Source organism: Anomalospiza imberbis, chromosome 9, assembly GCF_031753505.1.
Source record: "Anomalospiza imberbis isolate Cuckoo-Finch-1a 21T00152 chromosome 9, ASM3175350v1, whole genome shotgun sequence".
Taxonomy (NCBI): domain Eukaryota; kingdom Metazoa; phylum Chordata; class Aves; order Passeriformes; family Viduidae; genus Anomalospiza; species Anomalospiza imberbis.
Window position 1 is genome coordinate 1,925,864 of NC_089689.1, and position 23,474 is coordinate 1,949,337.

Consider the following 23,474-nt stretch of genomic DNA (forward strand, 5'->3'; position numbering starts at 1 on the left):
AACAAACAGGGGACTATGATGAGTCCTAAATATTGTGAAGTTCTGCAAGGAATATCTAGAAAATATCCAAGCCAAGAGGATACACATGACCATCTAGGGACACAGAACAAGCCTCATCTAAAGCTTTAGTACATTCCTAGTTCAGAGATTTCTTTTTTTCACAGAACAGCACTTAATTCACAGCTTGAGGTCATCCATACACTCATCCAGCAATCATGCACGACTTCACTTCTCTGCTGGAAGTCATCCTGCATACATCACATTGATCTGAGTCTACAGACTCTGCCTACACCAGGCTCCAGTGCCACTCTCCACAGCAGTGCTCAGCAATGACTTTTGCCATTCAGCAGAACAGACTTCCAAGCTGATCTGTGCTCCGGGACAAGACAGCACATCTCTGTAGCACTTTTAAGTTCAAGCAGCACCAATGTTTCCTATCTGCTACTCAGTGGGCTCTGCTGTCCAAGCACCACCAGCAGGCGACCAAGTGTCAACCACCTCACTGTAATCACGTTTTACATACAGTGCTCAGTAATCTGGCAGTATTTTTCTTACCTTTGTGTTTGTCCCAAACTCTGGAGCAGACACGGATATCATCGTTCCTATCTCCGTGCTCAGCTCGCTCGCTGCTTTGGTCTCCTTTGTAGTGACAGGCTCCGGGCTTCTCACAGAGGTGGGAGATGGCTTCTCCTGTCCCTCAGGCTCTCCCTGCTGGGCATCCTTCACCTTCCTGTTCTTTAAAGAACGCTCTTTCCCAATAGGACCAGGTTTATACTCTTTGTTTTCTACAGGGCTCAAGTCTGGAAGCTAAGTTAGTGTTAACTTGTCAGTCATGCCTTCCTCTCAGTGTCCTATCCAACAAAAGTACTTTAACATGCTAAAATTATGTTTAAACATAACAGAGCTTTTCAAGGGGAAGCGCTTTCTAGCAGGTGAAGAATTTGAGACTAAGTTAGTGATAGGCACATGAAATGCACTGATTTTGAACATTAGAAATATAAACCATTGTTTTCAAGCAATGAATTTTTTATGTGAAGTGGCAGAGTTCAAATAAAATAATGTCAGTTTGATTGTCCTTACAAAAAAAGCACAAAAAATACAGAAACAACATGACTTTGTATACCTACGGGTTATTTTAATTTTCAGATTCAGCATTTTATGGGGCCCCAGGAAACTAGAACAGAATTATTTGAAATTATCTTGACATATGGATGTGGGCAGCATTTTCCCCTGGAAACTAAACACTAAAGGAATCCAGAAAAAATAAAACACCTACATGCAAGTGTTGCCTTATACTGCAGACACCATGGCTGCATCGCTGCTGCAATTCAGCAGTTCCTTTCTGTGCAGCTGAATTACAGCAGAACGAAGGGCCCTAGGGAACCTGAATGCTCTGCTGTTTCAACAGCCACCTCCTCTCTGGCTGAGACTCTCAGCCCACCTCACTGCTGAGCAGCACTAAAATCCCTTCAAGGCAGTCCTGGAAATCCAGTTCCTTAAGCTTTGATAGCAGAAAGACACAAGCTGCTGGTAACTGTTCTTCTCAATACAAACCAGGTACTTCAGGAGTGGATGAAGACTCTCTAAAATACCCCAAATAATTTTTTCCCTAATAGTTTCTAGAGGCTGAAATTCCTCCAGACGCTTGAAGGTCACTTAAACCTTCACACTTTACCTTGGAAAGGTAAATTGCTTTGTTTCAAGTATAGTCCTCTTACATTGGCCATATTAATTCAACAATATCAACCTCCAATCTTGAGCATAAGCTTGCCTTTAGGCTTCACAGCAAACAATATCACCACAGGGGTGGGTGTGTAAGAATTGTTTGTTGAGATTTATTTTTTGTGGAGTTATATTTACAGCTGCCTCACTCAAAGCAGTGTGAAAAATATTACCCTCCAATGCACTTACTATTTAGTCACATGTGTCTTTCAACAAAATCTGCAGAACTCTTGATAGCTCTAACCAAGCAGAAAAAAGGAACTTTCTACACAGTGTCAAGTAGACTGTCTCTCTATATATTTAACTTTGGAGTTCAGTACCTGAAAATGATTTTACTGGGCAGTTTTGGGCATGCTGCAGTGTATCTGAGACATGGGGTACTGCAATTCACCAGCAGTTTTCATCAGTGCATCTCTGCTGAACAGGTTTTCTATTCTGCACTGAAAGCCATGAACTGCAACCCATCCACTCAGCATCTCATACAGCAGAAGTTAAATTCTTTCTGTGTGTGACTGAACTTTCAGATTTCAGCTCTTTTTTTAGAGCGGGGCGGGGGGAGACAAACCCAACAAACAACCAAAACCTAAACAACCAACACAAAGAAACAGCCACTCTTCTACAAAGACAAAAGGGCTTTAATTACATCAGGACTGCTGCCAAATCTCAGACATCAAGAGGGACTGGAATAGCTGATGCTCTAAGTCACCAGACAAGTTTATCTGCTATAACCTTCTCTTTCTGAGAATTAGAAGCTGGTGCTGAGTGCTAGTGATGCACAGATTAGTGTGCGCTGGAGGTGGAAATAACAGAAAATCTCTGGAAGGCAATCAACACACATGTTTTAAGCAGATATAAGTTTGATTAACTATTTAGTTTTAGTTGCAAAAATTTTAATTATTCAGACATCTGTGCATTTGAATTGGAGACCTCAAGCTAATGTCTCTAACATTCCTCCCTTTCCTCAAAACACTTATTTTTCTGCAACTTCATGTACTGATCAGTTGATCACTTGGCTACAAGAGGGGCTAAGCAGGGCACCATTCATCACTGGAAGGGGCAAGGGAGGAAGAACCACTGCAGCTGCAGTCACAGCCAGGGCAGCACTGCAATGCTGCTTCCAAACAGCTCTCAAGGCCTGAGTGAAGCAAGCTCAAGAAAAAAAAAAGAAAACTCAAACTACAAACAAAATCAAAGCACTCCACCACATCCACAGATTCCCAACAAAGCTATCACAAATCCATACTCCCATCCCTGGCTCCAAACACAGAACCAATGTGCAGCCTCTGCTGGGCTAAGATGTTTTTTAATTACCTTGCACATCTTCTCTGCAAGAACCACCTTGTTGATTGTATTAGGAAATATAAAAAGGGATGCAATTTTAAGGCCCTAACTCACAGTATTCTATTCTGCTATTTGTAACCCGTTTTTGACTCAATTTCTTTAAGTTTACAAGCTTGTACTGCAATTATGACCTTTTACCTTTTGTGCTTTGATGGGTCCAGCCCGAGGCTGTTTCTGTCTCTGCTCTTTGGGTTCTGGTAATTTGTCTGTGGACTTCTCAGACAGCACAGGACCAACTTCATTGTCACTGCCACTGGAAGCTGGGGCTCCAAACTGAATGGTTTCTATACCAAGGTCGACTCCACCTTCTTGTCCAGGCTTGGTCCCCTGGTCAAAAAGCAAACATTTAACCCATTCTCAAAAACTTCTGTGTCAGTACAATGGCAATGGTCCAGAAAAGAGCACAAAACATGCTCAGCTGAAAACCACTAGAAGGGTACTTTTATCTTGTGCAGAAGTACCCATTTGTGACTGCAACAGATTTGCAAGAATAAACAATATCTGAATATACACCTCCTCCTCCTCAAGTCTTTAACTGTTAAAGGAGCTCAAGGAAAAAACAGTGAAGAAATATGAAAACATCACCAAGATCAAGAGGAACAAGTGCAATTCAGATTCAGGCACAACATTCTCTGGGAAGTTTGAAATTTAATACTCAATTCAACAGAAACAGTAAGAAATATAAAAGTATTTCCAGATCTCTTGTGCAGTTCAAATGGTCTCCTACAACAGCTGTCTCAACATTCTTGTTGTTTAAAACAATTAAGACCAAAAAAGTACCAGGAAAGTAAAACCACAGCACTTTAAATGTAAAATTTAAGGCTATGCAAATTCCATGGAAATATCCACAGATAATATCATTCTAAAGCACTGCCTGCTTTTTGTATCTCAAATTTAAGGAACACAAAACCCCTTTAGTTCCTTGGAGGCATCCTGTTTCTGTCTACATTACTGACCCCTACACAAACAGGCAAACTGGGCAGTATTTTCCTTTGGAAATGCAATGAATAACAGCTATCAATAGAATTTGTGAATGGCTGAGTTATTATCAAGAGAACAGCTTTTCTCTGCTGCAATTATAAAACCACCAGCCTATATCCCATGCTTCTGTACTATCTCCCGACTTCATGGAATTCTATGCACATTACCTTAAGTATTTGCACTCCTGGATAAATGGATAACCTGTGCCCAACCCCAGTGAGATACAATTTGGGTTTCACTCACAGCTACTCTTCTTCCCCTCATTCTTACCTCTGGAGATGGAGCTGAACCAAAAGATGTCAGAGGCTTGTTCCAGGCACTGACTGAAGGTGGCTGAGGTGGGCTAATGGGTCCCACTGGCAATTAAGAAAAGAAAGAGCTTAAAAACCCCTCAATGTTGCTAGAGGTATTCAAATCAATGTACTGACTGACTGAGAAGTAAATTACACATGTCTCACATAAATAAGCTTTAATTAACCTCGTCAGTGGTTAAAAATGTGCTACCAATTCAGGTGCTTTCAAGTGGGGCAATTAACATGTCTGGAACAATAACCAAGTCTGACAAAAAAGACTCCTCAAGGGAGTGACAGTTGCTCATTTCTTGTGAGTGAAGAACACAATAACATAAATTACCGACTAATACTATACTACAAACCCCTCTTTTTGGAGGTTACTATGCTGCACTTGGGTATGCTGCTGTCATTCCCTGTGCAGAATCCATCTGCAGGTAAAAATACAACCAGAAAGCCAGCTGGCCACCAGCTTTCTCTAAATAGAATGCTTGCTTCCCCCCACCTCAAATCCAAACACCAGCACTCACACTTTTTGGAGATGTCATTCAGAACTGCTGTAGGAGGCACTTTGTTGTCCCATAATTCAGCTCCCAGGCCGTTGTGAGGCTGGCTGTTCTGCAGGACTTTGCCTGACACGGTGTAGTCTGTGCTGGCTGTCCCTCCTGCAGCCTGGCTTTGTGCTGGAACAGGAGCCTGGGGCTGGGCTGGAGACTGGGCTGGGCAGGGAGGCTGAGCCTGAGCCTGAGCTTGAGCCTGAGCCTGAGCTTGCTGAGCAGCTGCAGCCGCTGCCTGCTGCTGCTTTTTGGCAAATCTGGGGGGCAGCTTGGAATTCTGACCTCGGCCTTTTTCGCTTGATCCTTTTTTGGTCCAAACCTGTAAGGAGAAGCCAATTTTATTCTTCCAGGTGACAATGTGTACAGACAGCAATTGCAGAGCGCAAAAAGCAAACTGATTAACCCAGCCTTACAGGAAATCTATTTTTGGGGGGGTATTTAACAACAGGAACAATGATTTCTCATCCATTTTCTTCTTGGAATCAACTGATACACAAGCAATAGGGTTAAGTCTTTATCACAGCATGAAAAATGGTGTTTTTATCAGTTTGCCAATTCCACCTGCCTGACAGTGCCCAATTAAGAAGTAAAGAATCCCAAGGTGACTAAATAAAAATTAATTTTATTTACTAAATAGGAACAACTTTAATATTAAATATTACTAAGCAGTTATATTTAGAAGGAGAAAATACAGCTTTTTTGGAAGGAAGTTTCTGCACCCCTGACAACATTCCCAGTACTGCAAGCAGCTTTTTCCCCACTATAAATGCTGGTCTTGTACCTGCACTGTTTGCTCTTCCTTCTTTCTGCGCTCTTCATCTTGCAAGCGTTTTTGCTGCTTCTTAGACACCACTTCTGTGAAACCATCATCATTCAAGTTAGATTGGGAGTCTTCAACTACTGTCACTTCAGGGTGATCATCAATGATCACAACACCTATAGGAAAAGGAAAGGTATAGATGCTGCTGTTTCAACAGCTTCAGGTGCAACGCACCAAGCCAAAATTGGCTTTGGAGTGGAAGTTACTTCCCCACAGACACAGATGGGGGCCCTGATCAATGGCAAGCTTCTGCTTGCCAAGTGCTTTGCTGCTGAGCTCAAAGGCAAGGAGATCATATTTAAGAACTTTAAAACTGGAGCTTCCTGTACCAGATTCTCCAGGAAATCACTAAAACACAGTAATGAATTATGAACAGCCCTCCCAGATATCAGGTCTAAGCTCAGCAGTGATAACCACTGCCTTTATTTTTGAAAATTAACTAAATTATGAGAATGTGATGGAGAATGGTAGGAATGAAAGGTTATGATTGTACAAAATTGTTCTCATCTACACGTAACACACAATTAGGTTTGCCACCTTTAGAGGCACATACATTATTAGGCATCACAAAGATAGCCATGCTCAAAGTGTACAATTATTCTACTGTTTAAAAAAATTCCCCTTTTTAAAATGTTTTCAAACATCTAGCTCTATATGCAACAAAACTAGCAGAACTATCAAAAATTATTAGGATATTATCAATACATACTTGCATAATTATTAAGATCAAATTGAGACAAGGCATCCACTTTTTCCTTAGGCTTCTTTGGACCAGCCTTTGGTTCTTCTCTCTTTTTGCCACTTGCATCCTTGGTGGTCTTCTGTCCTGCAGCAGTGACACCTCCATCCTCCTGATGTACAGAGTTGCCATTGGCAGGATCAACACCAGGCACAGGTAGTGCCTGCTCTTCAAATGGCCTGTGTTAGAAAAAAACATTTGAAAATTATGCCACAGAGAACGCTCAGGAGGGAGTCAACAATTTAATTCAGACCCCACCGCAGGGCTGTAAGTGTTTACTGACTTCTTAGTAGTAGGGTCCAGACTTTTTACTTTCAGCTCCTAACGAGAAGCTCAACAGCAAAAGCTGTTTTGGGGAAATCTCAAATGCCCTGCTGTATTTTCCATCAAATTCAGCACATGGAAAAATAAAGTTTAGTCTAAATGGTAAGCATTTCTCAACCTGCTTGTCCGTGTCAGGTGATTGATCTAAAATGCAGCAATTTATATGTTAACTGCAAAACTGCTCACATGAGCATTTCTGCTTGCATCCAAATCTTGAGAAACACAGCTCAACTCAGAAACAGTACTGCAATCTTTTACAGTTAGGCTTTTTTAGTAGCATTGTGCATACAAGAACACTCCACTCTCAGCTTCAGGTTCCAGGTGTCTATATATAAACAGAAAAAACAAAGTACAGAGCCACGGGTGCACGTATCAGTGTCTTTCTACCACTCTACGGATCTGAACTAGCTGCTTACGGTTTCAAACCGCAAGAGGATGACAGAAGGCCACCACCCTGTGTGCTTCCTCACATAGGTGGAGTACTCACCCTCTTTTTCCACTTCTGGGAGGAGGACCACTCCGCCTTTCACTCCGGGGCCCTGAGAAATTCCTCCCTGGCTTAGCTGGCCCATTGTTGCCACGTCGGTTCTGACGGTCTATTCCAGGCCTCTGACTAGAGAAGCTTCTCTTGGCTATTTCCCTTTTTGGAGCTCCAGCGTTTTCTCCTGCCTTTGCAGCAACCTGTGCTGCTGCATCTGCTGTTTTCTTCTCATCCCTTTCCCGTCTCTCATTGAAGTCGCTGCTTTCCGAGGCCGTTTCCCACTCCTCGTTTGCCTGGTCTGAAGAATTCTGGTTGGACAAGTCTGGTGTCTTACTTCCTGACACATCCAGAGCAGGGTTGGAGGGCTCATTAACTGCATTATTAACTGTGGCACTCGTCGTGGAGCTGGTCACCACCTCACTGATCTTCGATGCGGCCTCTCTCTCTTTTAGGCGCCTGAAGCGTGGTGGCTTATCCTGCCTTGGAGGCCGGGCAGGCCTCTGTCGTCGTGGCCTCTCTCTGTTTGGATCAAACTTCCTCTCAAATTTCGGAGGTCTTTTATCAATTGGTATGGGACCATAATGCTCATTTCTCCTTGGAGGCTCTCCATCTTCTGGTTTAATGATCTCGGTTTGCCTGGGGTTCCACTGATTGTCCCTGTAGGCTGGTCTCCTTATTGTGGATGGACGTGGAGGACGTCCCCCGGGATCCCTGCCACCACGCCTATACATTCCCCCTCTGCCTCGTCTAGAAGGCTCTCCTTTAGGAAGAAATCCTGGTTTGGGCTTGCTCTCATAGTCTCTGATGTATGTTTTTTCTAGGGATCTGTTGTCTACTCTGATATTGTTCTCAGGTTTGAATGACAGGGGCTTTGGAGGCTTCTTGCCATCAGCTCTTTCTTCTCTTTTCGGGTGCTTGCCCTTGATGATGCTGTCTTTGTCTGAGAGCAGGGTGTCACTTGCGCTCTCGTGCACTTCGCTGTCAGAATCTGTCTCCGAGCCATGCTGGCGCCGCCGTTTCGGGATTACTTCAAAGTCAGAACTCTCACTACGAGTTTCACTCTCTTCTCTTTGCCTAACAGGCCCTGAAGGCACGTGCTCTGATCTAGGCTTAGGATCTCTGTAGTGTGGGTACTCTCTATTGTGGCCTCTACTGCCCCGACCACGTCCTCCGTAAGAACCCCTGTAGCTACGGCCCCTAGAGTAATACTCGCCACGACCTCTGCCTCTGTATCCCTGATCTGGGAACCAGTCCCTGTCCCTGGCCTCCTTCCAGTATGTCCTAGGTGGTAAGCCAGGCTCTCTTTTCACTGGCCTGGTTTCTAGGCGTGGTTTCTCCACCACCTCCTTGCTCACCACCTTCTCAGCCTGTTTGTCCTCCTTGCTGGCAGGAGCGGGGGGCTGTGCGTGGGGCGGGGGCTGAGCAGCCGGCAGGGCGGCCGGGGGCTGTGGGATGGCCGGGGGCAGCTGGGCAGTGGCTGGCTGGGCAGCTGGGAGCTGCTGCTGGACTGCAGCGGCGGGGGGCTGCACCACAGCCTTAGCTGCTGCCTCGGGCTGACTGCTCTCCTGGCTTGCTGGTGCTGGAGCAGCATCCTGGCTTATCTTCTTAGCCAGAGGAGCGCTGCTGGAGGTGGATCTCTCGGGCTCAGCCTGAGACTGTGGCACTTGAGGTGATTCCTTTTTGTCACTTTTTTCAGGCTTGCCTGGTTTTTCAGTAGCTGTCTTTTCTCCTTCCTTCTCCTTTCTCTGCTCACGCTCTTCTCTCTGTTCACGCTCTTCCTTCATATCCCTAAGCACAGGTTTCTTAATAGGACCCGATCTTCTCACTGGTCTGTCGCCACCTTCGTCTCGCCTGCCATAACCTGGCCTAGGACCCCATCTTGTTTCAGACTTAGGTTTGAAAGTTTTCTCAGGTTTTGGTCCTTCCGATGTTCTGTTAGTGATCAAAATTTCTTTTTTCGGTTTAATCTCAAGTCTCTCAATTGTCTCCTTTGTCTCAATAGGTCTGTTACTTAATTTAGGGATATTTGCTGTTGTGTCACTCCTCTGGTCTTCTGATTTCAGAGAGTGACTTGAACCATGGGAAATGCTTCTCTTTAATGAAGAGTGACTTTCCCCCACAGGCACCAATTCTTCTGGAGAACTACGTGTAACCTTCTCACTCGCTCCTTCAAAATTAACTGCTGTGTTAGCTGTGTCAGTTTGGAGAGGTTGTACATCTTCCAAAGGCCTGCTTGGGAACTTCTGTATCTCTACTTCTCCTGATTCTCTGAAAAATTCTGTCTTTGGATGAGAGTCCAACTGGCTGTGTTCTACAGGATAAGCACTGGCAGGGACAGCAACTCGTTCTTGCTCCAAGTGTGCCTCAGACCTAAGCAGAAAGCATTTAAGAGTATTAGCATGTAGGGGCAAAATTTATTCATACATAATTACTCAAATCAAATAATTTTCTATTAAGGACCCATGTTGGCTCTAGGAAGTAACAGGAAATAATTTTTAATGGAGCCACCAACTATTATCCAGACAGCAGCAGAACAAATTAATTTTTGAATACTTCTAAGCAGCAGAGGAAAATCCTGACAATTCACCATGGATCAAAGGCCAAAAGGGACTTTTGCTTTATACCATTTTTACTTAACACACCACTCCTGAAACAAACATTGGACAAAAGTTCTCTAAAACAGGGAGAACTGAGAGAAAATGGAGGAGAGAAGACTGCAGGAATGTTCTACAAACTGCAAATTCAAAATAATCTGGCAATCACCATTCACCTAGGCTAATGATCCTAAACAAGGAGTAAATTGTACTTCTACACCCTGCTACAGAGCAGGGTCTTCTGTTTTGTACAACAGCACCAAGTGCTTTGCATTCCCCAGTCACACCTCCTTTCAAGTTTTACGTGAAGCTACAACCCAGTCAGTCAAGACTGCATTTTACAACCTGTGTGACTTGGAGAGTGGCACAACTCAGGCTTACCTCAAATCATCAGGCTCTTCTAAGACCTTGGGAGGAGAAGTGGACTGCTGAGATTCTGCGTGGGGGTAGGGCTCTGAGCCCCACATCATGCGTGGCTCTGACAGAGGCACGCTGTGCTCCCTTGCAGAGCGAGCCATGTGCTCAAACGAATCTGAACCAGCTGCTGAGCCCTCCAGCTGCTCTCTTCTCATCAGTGGTTTGGGAGGCATAATTCCTGTGGCAGAGTGAAGTTCAACAATTGAAACAAATTTAACATTAGCAAAGAAACCGACCTCAATACAAACAAAGCTTGTCAGGAGGGATCAAGGAATGCTGTTCTCTCCCCTCCAATCTCCTTCCCTTTGAGTGTCCGTGTTGAAACCAAATGTCTATTCCCTGCCAGCCAACCTCAGACCGACTAAATCACACTCAACACTTGTAACCCATGTGTCAGCAAAAGAAAAAAGCTGTCTGCTTTCACTATAATGGGAAGAACCAAGCCTGTGGACCTGTAAACTCACGGATGAAGATTGTGCTGTAACATCTGAATGGCAAAAGGCAAGGAGAGTGTACACACAGGCGGGTTTTCATACTCTATTATTCCAGCTTTTTCCTTTGTACCATTTCAAAGAAATTCTGTAGTTTTCACTATCTCTGCTTAGCCTGCTATTTCCTCTGTTCATTCCTTGCACTCACTGAGGATACCCTTTCCCTTGCTCTTCAGCTGGGCAGGTATCTCCATTACGTTACATGACACACTTCTATTATTTATGCCCAACGGCTTTCCTAACTGCAAATCAGATGGCCATTCCACAAATTAAAAAGGACTTTTTAGGGTCAAGAATCTGAAACCACAGACTCATTAAGACTCTGGAGCCGTTAATATGTAATATAAAAATAGCAAAGTTTCATGGGATTTTTTAGGAAGCAATGTAGTGCCAAGTGCTAAGATGTAATGAAACACAAATGGTAAATACACTTTTTCTCAGTTCAACCTAACTCTTGTCAGCTTTCTGTCTGTAACAAAAAAGGCTTATGCTGACATTCTCAATCATCTTAACTGTCACTCATATGCCTTGCAGTGTGACAGCTGGGATTTTACTTTATAGTCAAAGGTACACATCCTCATAGGACTACGATTTTAGTCACATATGACTACAACCTATTTTGTCTCAAACAGTAAAATAATGTAGATTTCTTCTTAAAAACCCACCCATTCACTAAACAAAGTGTGGTTAAGGAAAGACTTTGAGCTCAAAATCAAATAAGTTCAACAGCAAAAAAAGTGTTTGCAGGTCTACCTGGATGAATAGGAGGCATATCCATGGCAGGTCTTCCCGACATCATCCGTGGATCCATGTAGGATTGCATCATGAGCCAGCGGGGGTCAAAGCCCATGGAAGCCAAATGCTGGGGATGGGGCTGCATGGGCTGGTAAAGGGGTCTGTGCTGGGGTGGTGGGACAGGGCCACTCGAAGGCTGGGAGGGAGCAGACTGTGGAAGGACACCTTGCTGCTGTTGCTGCCACTGCTGCTGTTTCATTTGCTCCTGCAGATGAAAAACCAGTATTACAGGACTTTTTGATAAGATGAAGACTTGAGCACAGTTCTAATAATCCTTGGAAACAACGAGTACAATTATCTCCAGGACAGCAAGTATTCTGAAAGTTAATTGTTAACATGCATCAGGATGATGTAGGAGAAAAGGGAGAAAACCAGACCGGACAACTTACAATAGCTACAGCTTAACTGCTGTGCAGCTGAGACACAGAACAATCTCTACTTTGTGCATGTCATTAATGCAAAGCGCTCCTCAGACCACAGGACCCAAGTTCAACTGTGAGTGCAACACCCTTTTAGGAAAAACTGCAGAAATAATCAATCATCAGACTTCAGGTTCCACAGGCAAGCCCAGGACAATGCCAGCGTGGGCCAGTTTCAAAGCCTCTCTTGCCTTCTGCTCACTTACAGACCTTGCAAGTGACAAGAAGTGTTTCAGGCAGAGCAATTCCTGCCATATACGATTTTCTAGAAGCTGGGAAGCAAAAACTCAGGATTTCTGAAACTCCTATGGTCACCTCCTTCTTCAGAATGAGGCAGAATATAGCTTTCTTTAAATGAGCCTCCTTTTAATGAACTGCTTTTTTACCTGCTGCCTCTGAAATCTTGGTGGTAATGACTTCTGGAACTGCTTAGAATAGCCCGAGGAAACAGCAGGACGAGGTTGGGATCCTGAGTCTGGCTCATTCTCATGAGTCACCTGGGAAACCTCTTTCTCATTCCGACCACTGTCTTGTCGAGTAAAGACTGCTTGATCTTCTGAAAAAAAAACAACAAAACCCCCATCTCTGTGAGACAACAGACAATCCTAAAACTGACAATTTTACCAGAATATCAGCTAAATAATGTTCTAAAATGCCTGCCTTCTCTAACTTCACAGTTCCAAAACCAGTAAAGGCACAAAAAGTCAAGGACAACCCCTCAAAACAGAACAACTGCTCTTAATACACCTCTGTCTTTTTTAAACTTAGATACATTGGGAAATCAACCACTGGCATTCAGGTTGCAGCTATTATATGATTTAAGAAGTGCTGTATCAATGACACTATATCGCATTTGGATCAACTTTTCTTCATTAAGTAAGGTTTGGTTTTACAATCAATTTTATCCACCTAAATCTAATATAAAGCACAGTCTAACAGTTTTCTTGTGGCATTCAAGTTTCAGTACAAAAAATGCACCCCATTTAAATAGGTGTCCTTTGTGTCTACTTCTCTAGGCTTGCTGAAAGAACAGCTGAAATAATTTGCACTGCTTTTTTAACAACATGGGTGGCTGACCCTTCTTTAGGAAGAGAAGAAAGCCTGCTTTTCTTTCTGTATTCCTCAAAGTCCAGCCTAAATCACAGAAGCCATTTTTCCCCCTAATCTTTTGATGAGCTGGGCAAACAGGCTTAGCTCAAAGGACAGTTATCAGCTGTAATGCGCCAGGGAAATAATTGGTCTAGATGCACTAGGTTAATTAGGTATGCAAATGAAACTTCTAGACAACAGCTATGCTCCGTGACTCAGCTTTAAGAAGGACAACTCCTACTTGTGTGCAAGCATACCTTTTTCTTCCTTGTTATTCTTGGTTTCACTTTCTTGTTTTTCTACTACAGGTGTTGCCACAGGTTCTACAGGCTCAGGAACCTCATGTGCTGGTTTCTCCTCTTCTTTCTCTTTCTCATTCTCCTTCTCTTCTTTCTCCACCTCTTTTTCTTTCTCTTTCTCCACTTCTTGTTCTTTTGCCTTCTCCAGTTTTTCTTTTTCTTCTTTTTCCTTTTCCCTTTCTCTCTCTTTCTCCTTTTCCTTCTCCCTCTCTTTTTCTCGCTCCCTCTCCCGCTCCCTCTCCTTTTCCCTCTCCCGCTCCCGTTCTCTCTCCCTCTCCCGTTCTCTCTCCCTCTCCCTTTCTCTCTCTTTCAGAGGGTCTTCCCGGGAGGGTTTTGTCACGCAGCCGAATTTCTCGTTTAACCGTTTGAGCTTTTCAGCACAAGCTGCTTTTCGCTGCTCTTCCATTCTCCTCTCTTCCTCTTCTCGCCGCTTACGGGCTCGCTCCACTGCAGCTGATATCTCTGACTGCTGCCTTCTCCTCTGCTTCCAAATTTCATCGTCATCTGGTACTGGTTTAGGGGGAAAGGGTCCCTGCCTTCCCATCTGCCGATCAGGGGGAGGAGGGTGCTGCAAGAAGAAAATCAATCACGTTGAACACGTGTTATATAAGCAGCCAGCTGAAATACTACATTTTAACTATTTGTCAACACACGTGTATCTGCATGGCATCTTTAAAAAACAAGACTTGGAAGAAAAAGCCAGTCCCCACCTTCCTGATCTGGTTCAACCTCTCACAGCCTGCGCTCAGAAAGGAGAGGCACAGAATCGCTTGGGCTCACGTCTGCTCTCCTCCCCATCACCATCAAGGCGAAGTGACAGCAAAGATCACAAACATATTTCAGATTTGGTTACAGGCTGCTCTAAATCTCAGACAGAAGTCCCTCAAGGAGCCAAGGAATTTCAAGGTAGCTCAGGATAAGAGAGATTTTAGTTCACATTTCATTTGGGACTCCATCTCCTCATCTGTGTTGGCAGCCATCCCTCCAGCACTGTTCCCCTGCTCCTGTCCTCTCCAGTTCCCAAGTGGGGCTGGATAACTAAAAGCTCCTGAAATTCTTGTGCATTTCACATGGCACTTACAAGACGGGGCAGCTTTACACAATTGCAGCATGGCTGTTTTGGGGTCCCATCCTACCAGCCCCAGGCACCACAATCATTTTACTTATTAAAGGAAAGGTTTATCATTATGTGAAACATATTTTTACTTTTCTTAGTCTAAATCCCTCTACCACAGCATTAAAGAATTTAACTCATGGAAATAAGGACAATTCTAATCTTTCTTACCGGTGGTAGAATAGATTTTGGAGGAAGAGCAGGGCCACCTCTTTCATGCATAGAAGGCTGTGGTGGACCTCGATCCTGTTGGGTCAAAAACAGTACCACAGTTAAGCAAGCCTCTAACCACAGCCAAGCTGAAAAATTTTAGATTTACTGTTTTCTACTGCATTAAGATACTACACTCAATAAGGCATCTGCATTCAACACGAATCTGCATGCGAAACAAGGGCAAAAACATTTTCACTTTTATGTGCTGAGAGCTGAACAATTTAAGTTTATGTTCCTGCGCCATTTCTCCTTAGACTCAATGTAGCAAACCTTAAAGAACTGTGTGATCTTTAAAACCGAGAGAAAGTGCAAGTAAAACCGTTCTCGGGTTTCCCATCCTCATTATTACTGGTGTCAAGAGAAAATATGTCTGGGAAATTTTCAAAACCAGCAGCAGCTTTTCCTGGGGGGGGGTGGGATGGGAAATAGGGCTGTAGCAGGCATAAATTGAGGTGGATGTCAATATTCCTCTACTAGAGAAAACAAAAAATGGCCCAGTTGATGAATGCTACATGGTCTGTATAAAACCCATTAGCCTGAGAAATGAAGTCACATTACAGCTAAGCTGCACTGCAGAAAGTGGACCATGATACTAAAGAAAATCCCCACACCCATGAAAAATGTGTCCACTGGAAAACCTGATCAACACCAGAATGGCTTCATTCAGTTCCAGGGATGGACACACAAGAGCATGGAGCCTGTCAGCTGAGCCCCAGTGCCTGATGAAGAGCTCTCACCCTTCAGGGGTGTGGGGCAGGACACACTACATAAAGCCATGCTATTTTTGTGCTGCAACCAGAGGCAGCTAAGTTGTCTGAGCAGCACCTGATCAGTTAGCACAGCTCAGATAATGCTTTCAGCAGCTAATGCCTTCTCTCATGTTCATAACCTTAATTGACCTGACAGTTTGGAAAGACACCTGAGTCAGAGCTCTCCTGACAAGGCTGTTGCCACAGGAGCTGAGGAGAAGAGCACACAAACCTGATCAAGCTGAGAGCTTTTGCTGTAAGACCCTTTGGCTGCTGCTGCAGAAACCTGGGTGGCAGACTTGGCATTTGTCTGTTCTTCGGTTTCCTTCTGGCCATCAGGACTCTGGGAATCTTTTGCTGGTGTTTGTTCATCACTATGTGCAAAGAAATAAGAAAAACAGAATGCATACTCCACACAGGTATTTTGGTGATTTATCTCCTAGCCTCAGTGTTTCTCAGTCAGGATAATTTCTACACACCCAGCTGACTGGAGTCTGCAGGCAGATATGCAATTGAATACAGTATTAAATTACTGGAATTAGTGCTACTGGAATGAGTACTTGCACTCATTTCATTAATCTTTCCAAAATCTAGTTAAGTGACATTTCCCCTCTAATTGGCAACACCAACTCACCCACTTTCCTTCTCTTTCTGACTGCTTCCTTGCTCATCATCATCACTGAAATTCAACTGCTCGGTGTAATCCACTTCACTCTGAGCACCTGATGCATAAACAAGTGTTCAATTAACCTTTCAGAAGCATTCAACATACAAATAACAGACCATTAATCTGATGGTCTTACCTGCCCAGCCTTCATCAGCCTCAGCATCCAGATTATCAAATTTATCAAGCTCTTTGAGTTCACTAGCACTAAGAATGGATGGGCGTTCAATAGGTTCTGAGCACCATGAGGGTGGGCCTCTTCCCCTTGGGCCTCTAAAAAATGAGAGAAACAAAAGCCACTGTCACCACTTAAAAAGGTCAACTTATATGACCACTATTTGAAATATACAGCACTGTTGTTTCAAGCACAGTGAACTCTCATCCACATGTGGGACTACCAGAATTCAAATAATTACTCTTCCACGTGCACAGCTATCCTACACTATGGAAAAACACACAGAAAAGTGGAAAATTAGTTTTATAGTGCATTAGAGCTCAACTTTAATTGGAAATCATCAAAGCTGAGAACAAGGAACTGACTATTTTCACTGTAACAATGGAAAAGTTCTTTTATGGGCAAAATACTGGTTTAAGTTTCAAAGATGTTCCTGCAAGTGACTCTTGCTCTTCACAATCAAAATCCCTGTAATATGTAGAATTGCCTCAAGTTTTCCAGTTGAGCTCTCCAACTCCAGACACCCCATGACACTGCTCCACACAAGCAAAACTTGGGAGGCTGACCAGTGTCAGTTCTTACACAGCGTATAATCACCGTCGAGATACTCAGGCAAATGATTTCTTTTTTTTAAAATTAAGTCACAGAGTTCATACCCAGATAAAAGCCACAACCATTTTTAGGTTTCTTACCTGCTAGGCTCAGAATTAGGAAATCTTGTTGGACCTTGCATGGAGGGAGGATATGCCATTCTGGGATACTGATTAAACATCTAAAAAAGGATTAAAAACAGGAGCCGCTCATTAAAATGTATTACTGCATTAAGTACACTGAGACCATCAAAGGAAATAATGGAAATAAAAGTGAGACTCTCCACTCAAGTTTGCTTAATATCACAAGTGGGTGACATCAAGTCCCCAAGGGGAAGTGACTGGAAGTGTTAATCAACTCCTGCCAAGTTCAAACTCCATGTAGCAACAGGTAGCCACAGCCTGTGCTGGGTTTCAACCCTGCCCTTCCAGCAGAACTGGTAAGAATTCCATGGAGGGGAGAGAAAGGGGCCTAAGAAAATTCCACTAGCCAAACCCCAATCCCTGCTGCTTAAAAACAGTTCATGCAACCATCACTCACATAAGGAGGCATCATTGCTCTGTACTGGGATGAGATGGGTGGCTGCTGCTGGCCATTCAGCTTGGGCTGAGGCACCTGGGGCAACCGCACATCCCTCTTGTCTCCCGCCTTCTGGCCTTCATTTTGTTCTGCTGGTGTAGCGCTGCCATCTTCTTGTCCCTTAGCTTCTTGATCTGTTGGAGAACCAGGAGAATTGTTCTTATTACCCCCATCCCTCCAACTAGTAGCATCTGCATGGACAGAATCAGCACACGAAAAGCCAGAAATAGATTTGAAATCGCAGATTTCCAGCCAGGGATGGTGAAGAACACGCTGTTCCCACGCAGTCCTCGGTGACACAGCAGACACATGTTCCTATCTGCTACTGAAACAAGCAGTGGCCACTCGAGAATCCACAGAAGCTGCTTCCTGACCCTCTTCAGCCCTAGGTCTAGCTGTGTTCCCGAAGGGTCAGAGCTAAATTTATGGCCTGCTCTAGTTGTCCCATTCTACCTTCCAAAACACAGTGCAATTTTGGAAGGATACTGATTATAGCACAAGAAAGACAACAGATTTAGCTGTGCTAAGTGGGCCACTGTTGACTCAGTGTGAAGATGCTGTCAAGACAAAGATCAAGGCTCCTAAGCAGCCAAGGCCTACCAGGAAATTCTCAAGCAGCTCAGAAAGAAAGGTAATGCACAGTATGTGTCCAAGTGAAGACAGGTTTAGTCTGGTTTGCATCTCTGCCTGATAAGGATGGAACAGAAGTGATAAGGGCTGTGCTTCTGGTGTGAATGTCTAGTAAATTGTCCAGGAAAAGTCAGGGGTTTTAATGACTTATCATTTGTGCCAGGCACTCCATTCTTTTAGGAGTTTCTGCCTGCAGAGCACAGGTTAAGACAAAATAAAACCCACCAGGGTAAACTTAGCAGCAGTGCTCAGATCAATGGAGACAAACAAAAATTCAGAGACACACACTGTAAATGATGTTCCTTTAGGGACACAAACCTTTAAGCAGAGTTAAACTCTGCTCCTAAGTATCCATTACAGTTCTTGCACTTATCTTTGCTGAGAAGCACAGCTGCTAAAGGGGGACTGATTACTTGCCAAGTTCATTTAGCTTTCTGCTGTCAGACAGGAAAGAAGGGCTTAATATAGCATGTACAGTGCTGACCAAAACTGTAACTGCCTGCAGGAGGCTGAACAGACACGTAGCTGCTCTCATTTGGTGCTGGACATCTCTCCCATTTCCTGACAACTTATTCTTTAGATCAAGACAAGTCATGAACAGGCACATGGTCTTGGTCTGCAGCACCTGACAAACAAATCAAGGAAAAGCAAGACCTGTAACAAGGAAAGGAGTTACAGATTCCCTGAGAGCCCAAGCCCTCTAAAGTGCCTATCACTGGCACGGGACAGTGCCAGCCACAGTGCAGGACAGGACCTCTAGTCCATCAAACCTCATCATAACCAAACTTTAGAGGGAGAAAGGAACCTTGTCCTCCACTGGTAACAAGCACAGTCCCGAACACCTTCCCATTAAAGTGATCTAGGGAAGAAATACACATTTCTTTCCTGAGAGATGTAAACGCAGCACTGTTAGAGTTGTTTTCACCAGACCTAATCCCCCACTGCTGAAACAGACCCAGCTGGTCAGAGCACTGCATCCAGGAGCTGAAGATGCCAATGCCTTTAAAGGCACAACCCCCTATTTTGGCATCCTGTAGACTGGACTTCCTCTTAAATAATTTTCAGGCTCTACTCTTAGGAGTACTAACAACTTAAGGCCAGCCCTGATCACCATTTGTGTAATTAGTGAATTCTAGGAGAGGTCTTTAAAGAGGTATCCCATCTGCTGTGACATCAGCGACTGAAGTAAGAAAATCCCAGTATTGTGCAACTAACAAATGTACCCCAGAGCACAACTACAGTACTGCATACACTGGGAAAATGGGAAGTGATACGATTAAAAACACTATTTTCCACACACCACGAACACAGAAAAGCAGAATAAAGCCCCAAATATCCACTTCTTCCATGTAGGAGTGTGCTGATTGTAACAACATATTAACCTATTTCTTTTGTACAGGGCACAAGCAGTTAAGTTCCACACAAACCAATTTCACAGCAATTTGTAGCTCACACTTACTCTGCGGTCGTAGGTTGGCTCCTGATCCATCTTCAGGGGCATCCTTATCTTTGCCTGACTTTTCCTGATCCCCAGCTGCCGGCAGACTGGGGAATTCTTGCTGGAAATAACTATTGATTGGAATAGGTGGACCTACACGGCAAGATATTCAGAAAGTCACAACTTGCTGTAAACAAAATAGCTCAGAAAACAACAGAAGCCTGATCATCCCTTAGAAGTGAACATTAAATCTTTAAAATAAAAAAGTTAAACATTAAATGTTAAAGCCACAGTCATTTACTGGCAATATAAAGGGTTCCAAAGTTGTTGAATTTATTGGACCAACTATGACAGCTGTTGAGGCTGAGAAAAATCCAGAAGCACTAGAGAGCAACAATGGACAATGGAACAAGACTTAGCCCAGGGAGTACCTGGAGTTCCTCAGCTCTGTAAACACTTTTCCCCACTCCTTCCACACAAAGATTTCCTTCTTTTCACTCTAAAAGTGTAGTCCACCAAGAATAGGAAACTATGTAATTGCAAACACATTTATGATTAATTATTGTTCTAGTAAGAAATCTCCAGGACTTTAAAAGGCCACAGATTCTACATTATGAGAAAAATATCAGAACAACATTCTTTGATTGCTAAAACCCTTGACATCATACTCAAGGCTGGAAGTTAAGATTTCTGTTGTACATAGTATGGAAGCCAAATATATAGGTTGTCTTCTTTTTAGAAGGTTTTGTTGGCATCTGCTTTGCATCAATTTCCTCCCCGTACACATAATGTATAGTGACCTATTAGATCAGCAGCATTCCTGTGCCAAATCACCAATAATCTGAGTGAGTGCAGATTTCCATTCCAACAGCCTGAATAACGGCCTGTTCCTGAACCTGTCTCTACCACTGACTACTCTAAGGGACATAGCATTAGGCTACATGGCTTATGGGAGAGGGCAAGCTCACAAACAGGGATCTCAATACATGGTGTCCAAAACCCCCCCGTCCCAGTGATGGGCTTCTTTTTAACAACTAGAAAAACTTCTGTTCTCTCCAGTCTCTGAAAGAATCATTCACAAAGACAGAATGCAGGGATCCCAGTGGGCTTTTATTTGGTTGGGTTTTTTTAAGAGTTAAACACAGGATAAATTCCTTAATCTGTGCTGTGAAAACGGCATGCCAGCACATAACAGTATTTATCCCCGTGTCTACAAATTTCCTTGAACTCTTTCAATTTTTATTCTGACTTTGCATACTACAGACCACAATAATTTGATTTTTCTTAAAGGACACCGGGCTGTTGCTGTAGAAAACCAGTCCCACTAACCAGATGACCTGCCAGGCAAGGGAACCCCTTCTGAGATCCTGTGGCATGCAACATTCTTGAGTTTTATGAATCTGGAAAAATGCTTTCTGCTCAAGCCTACACAGTGAACATTTTAATGGCAAAGTAACAACACCAGAGATCTCCTTGACTTTGTTTAATCTACAAACCTGAAGAAGCCAGACTGGCAACCAGCAGTTCAGAAAGAAGTTAAAAAATTCAAAGATATTTTAGTAGTAATTTACTCCAAATTTTAACTGAAGCATGAGCTGAAAAATACATGCTGCTATTACATTTTGTTTTTCCCTTCCCCATGGCCACCAAGAGGATCAGAGAAAGGTTTAGCCTTGCCTCACTCAAGTCTTACAAGAGCACGAGGCAGGTGGAGAAACTGCAAGTGCTGAGAGCCAACTGCAGCTCAGGAAAACAGGAGCACAACAAGTGGATGCTGGGTTTCAAACCCAGGACAGCAAGCAGCTGCTGCCAATTCACATCCAGTGCTGCTTCCTGAAACCCTGAAACTGCAAACCCAGTGCTGCATTAATTGAATGAAATGAGGGTGCCATCTGGGCTTGGCACACGAGCTGCCATGGTAACCATGAAATAATTAGCTAAATGCATTTTGAAGCTACTGAGGCGAATCACTATTTCCTGTGTCATGGAGATGATCGTATCAGCTTCTGCAGGAAGGCTGCTATGCAGATCACTTTGCATCAGTGTTCATTTCTTTTTTTTTTCTAATTCCACAGAAATCCTACAAAAGCTTAAAGGAGGAAAGTTTCTATATTTGACAGCAAAACACTGAGCATTAAGCAGCAAGAAATGAAGTATCTAGAATTGTCACTTCTAATTCTCAGTGCAGAAAAAAGGTCCAAATCATGAGATACGTGATGTTAAACTTCATGTGATGTCTAAGAAATTACCTCCATGCTATTAATATTTTATTATTTTAAGGACTCAATTCTTCAACTGGAAAGCCTAAACTCCATTTTATAGCCATGGAAAGCTTGCTAGTCTCAAACTTAAGGAATAACACACGTTGCAGGTTATTTATCTTAATGGAGACAGAGTAAGTAATCTCTCACCCTACAAGCATTTTAAAAAAATCTCCTGAACATTTAGTTCTGAACTTACATCTGTCATGGAAACACTCAAGCTAAGAGTCACACTGATGGAAACAATTTTCCATCCTTTCATCCAATTATGTTAAATAACCCTTGAAACACACCTTTAATGTTTTTACCAGAAAGAAAATGACTTAAACACTATCACTTTGATATTAAAATAACCAAGGAATTTATAAAATGAAGGGAAAAGTATTGCTGTTTCACATGTTTAAAGAGAAGCAAAATTACACATACTTTGCACAAAATCATCCAAAACTATGATCAGAATGACCACCAACTGTTTACATCTCTCCTTCCCATGCCAAAATTGTATTATAAGAACTGACTGTGATTTGCCCTCCTCACCACAGCCACACTGAAGATTTCATGCTGCCACCATCACTTCCCTGTCAATTCAAAAGAGGTGACTACACCAAGCTTGTAAAAGTCAGCCAGACCCGCTGATAAATCCAGTGACTGGGGATGGGCTCATTTCCCAGCCTGGAACGTTGCCTCCACGACTTTCCCCAGTCCCAACTGGCCTGGCCAAGCCTCAAGGGACTGCTGAGTGTGGGGGTTTCTCCCAGCCCATCCCAGCCTGGTGTCCAGTGCAGAACCCCTCCACCCTGAGCAGCACTCACCGTCTTGTCCTCCTGGTTTGGTGTTGGCCCAGGATTTGGCAACAGGAGCTGCTTCTGGAGGAGCAGGAACAGCAGGTTTTGGCTGTGTCTGGGGCACATCTGGCTGTCTGGAATTAGAGGAAAAGCACTTGTGAATACAAGAGGGTGAGCACAGAGTAAGTGTGTCAGGATGGCTACTGCAAACAAGGGAATAAAATAAGGGAGCTGTGCAGCTGAAGAACCAATAACTACTTTTCCTCAGAAAAGGCGTTTTCTTACATAAAAAGAGTTGTTATAGTAACAGTTTAAAATTTGAATAAATTAGCTAATTATTTCAAGATTCCATTTCCCAAAGAGGAGAGGAATGAATGAAAATGGCTGGGCAGAAAATGCAGCCAGGCATGAACTGAATTACAGCTTTTAAAGAAGCGTATTGGACAATAAAAAAAAACAAACAATCCATCTACAGCCATCAAAGGGAATAATTTGGATTAACATTCTCTTGCCTTGGGGGTTAACACAGGAAAGTACTTCAAGACCATCATGAGAGAAAGAAGGCAAATACATGTCAGGAATTCCCAAATAAAAGGAACTGATAAGGAAAGCTAAAGATATCATGAAAAACTCTATGGGTACCACAAACTCGAGCCCAGAACCTTGAGTCTTAAGAAATGGGCTCAGTCCCACCATCTTAACAATGAAGAGGCACAAGCACTCATTCTGTCCAGTGTAAAAAACCCAGACACAAGCCCTTTCTAGTCTGCAGATTCAGTCATACTGTTCAACTTCTTTCAATAAAGGCTATTTCTGAAATCTGCATATTCAGGAAACTTAAGACTCAAAGCATTAGTGTCTAAAACCAACTAAGACTAACCCTCCAGCTCCTCGGTAGAACCTTTGATAAAACAGG

At 43.4% G+C, this 23,474-nt stretch overlaps 1 protein-coding gene across 16 annotated transcripts in view; it reads right to left on the minus strand.

The window, feature by feature from the left end:
* PRRC2C (proline rich coiled-coil 2C) overlaps window positions 1–23,474 on the minus strand; it is a 69,696-nt gene that overhangs the window by 26,041 nt on the left and 20,181 nt on the right. For 14 of the 16 annotated variants that reach the window (XM_068199288.1, XM_068199284.1, XM_068199287.1 and 11 more), the window contains exons 4-22: window positions 22,586–22,692; window positions 19,534–19,665; window positions 17,406–17,578; window positions 16,967–17,046; window positions 16,239–16,372; window positions 16,070–16,157; window positions 15,668–15,809; window positions 14,645–14,719; window positions 13,318–13,927; window positions 12,358–12,527; window positions 11,511–11,757; window positions 10,231–10,444; window positions 7,262–9,625; window positions 6,421–6,629; window positions 5,673–5,827; window positions 4,865–5,210; window positions 4,315–4,400; window positions 3,202–3,390; window positions 556–807 (exon numbers count right to left, since the gene is read on the minus strand). In XM_068199288.1, the coding sequence (XP_068055389.1) occupies window positions 556–807; window positions 3,202–3,390; window positions 4,315–4,400; window positions 4,865–5,210; window positions 5,673–5,827; window positions 6,421–6,629; window positions 7,262–9,625; window positions 10,231–10,444; window positions 11,511–11,757; window positions 12,358–12,527; window positions 13,318–13,927; window positions 14,645–14,719; window positions 15,668–15,809; window positions 16,070–16,157; window positions 16,239–16,372; window positions 16,967–17,046; window positions 17,406–17,578; window positions 19,534–19,665; window positions 22,586–22,692 (5,773 nt within the window). The remainder of the gene's footprint in view (window positions 1–555; window positions 808–3,201; window positions 3,391–4,314; window positions 4,401–4,864; window positions 5,211–5,672; window positions 5,828–6,420; window positions 6,630–7,261; window positions 9,626–10,230; window positions 10,445–11,510; window positions 11,758–12,357; window positions 12,528–13,317; window positions 13,928–14,644; window positions 14,720–15,667; window positions 15,810–16,069; window positions 16,158–16,238; window positions 16,373–16,966; window positions 17,047–17,405; window positions 17,579–19,533; window positions 19,666–22,585; window positions 22,693–23,474) is intronic. The other 2 variants (XM_068199278.1, XM_068199282.1) reach the window with 2 other exon arrangements.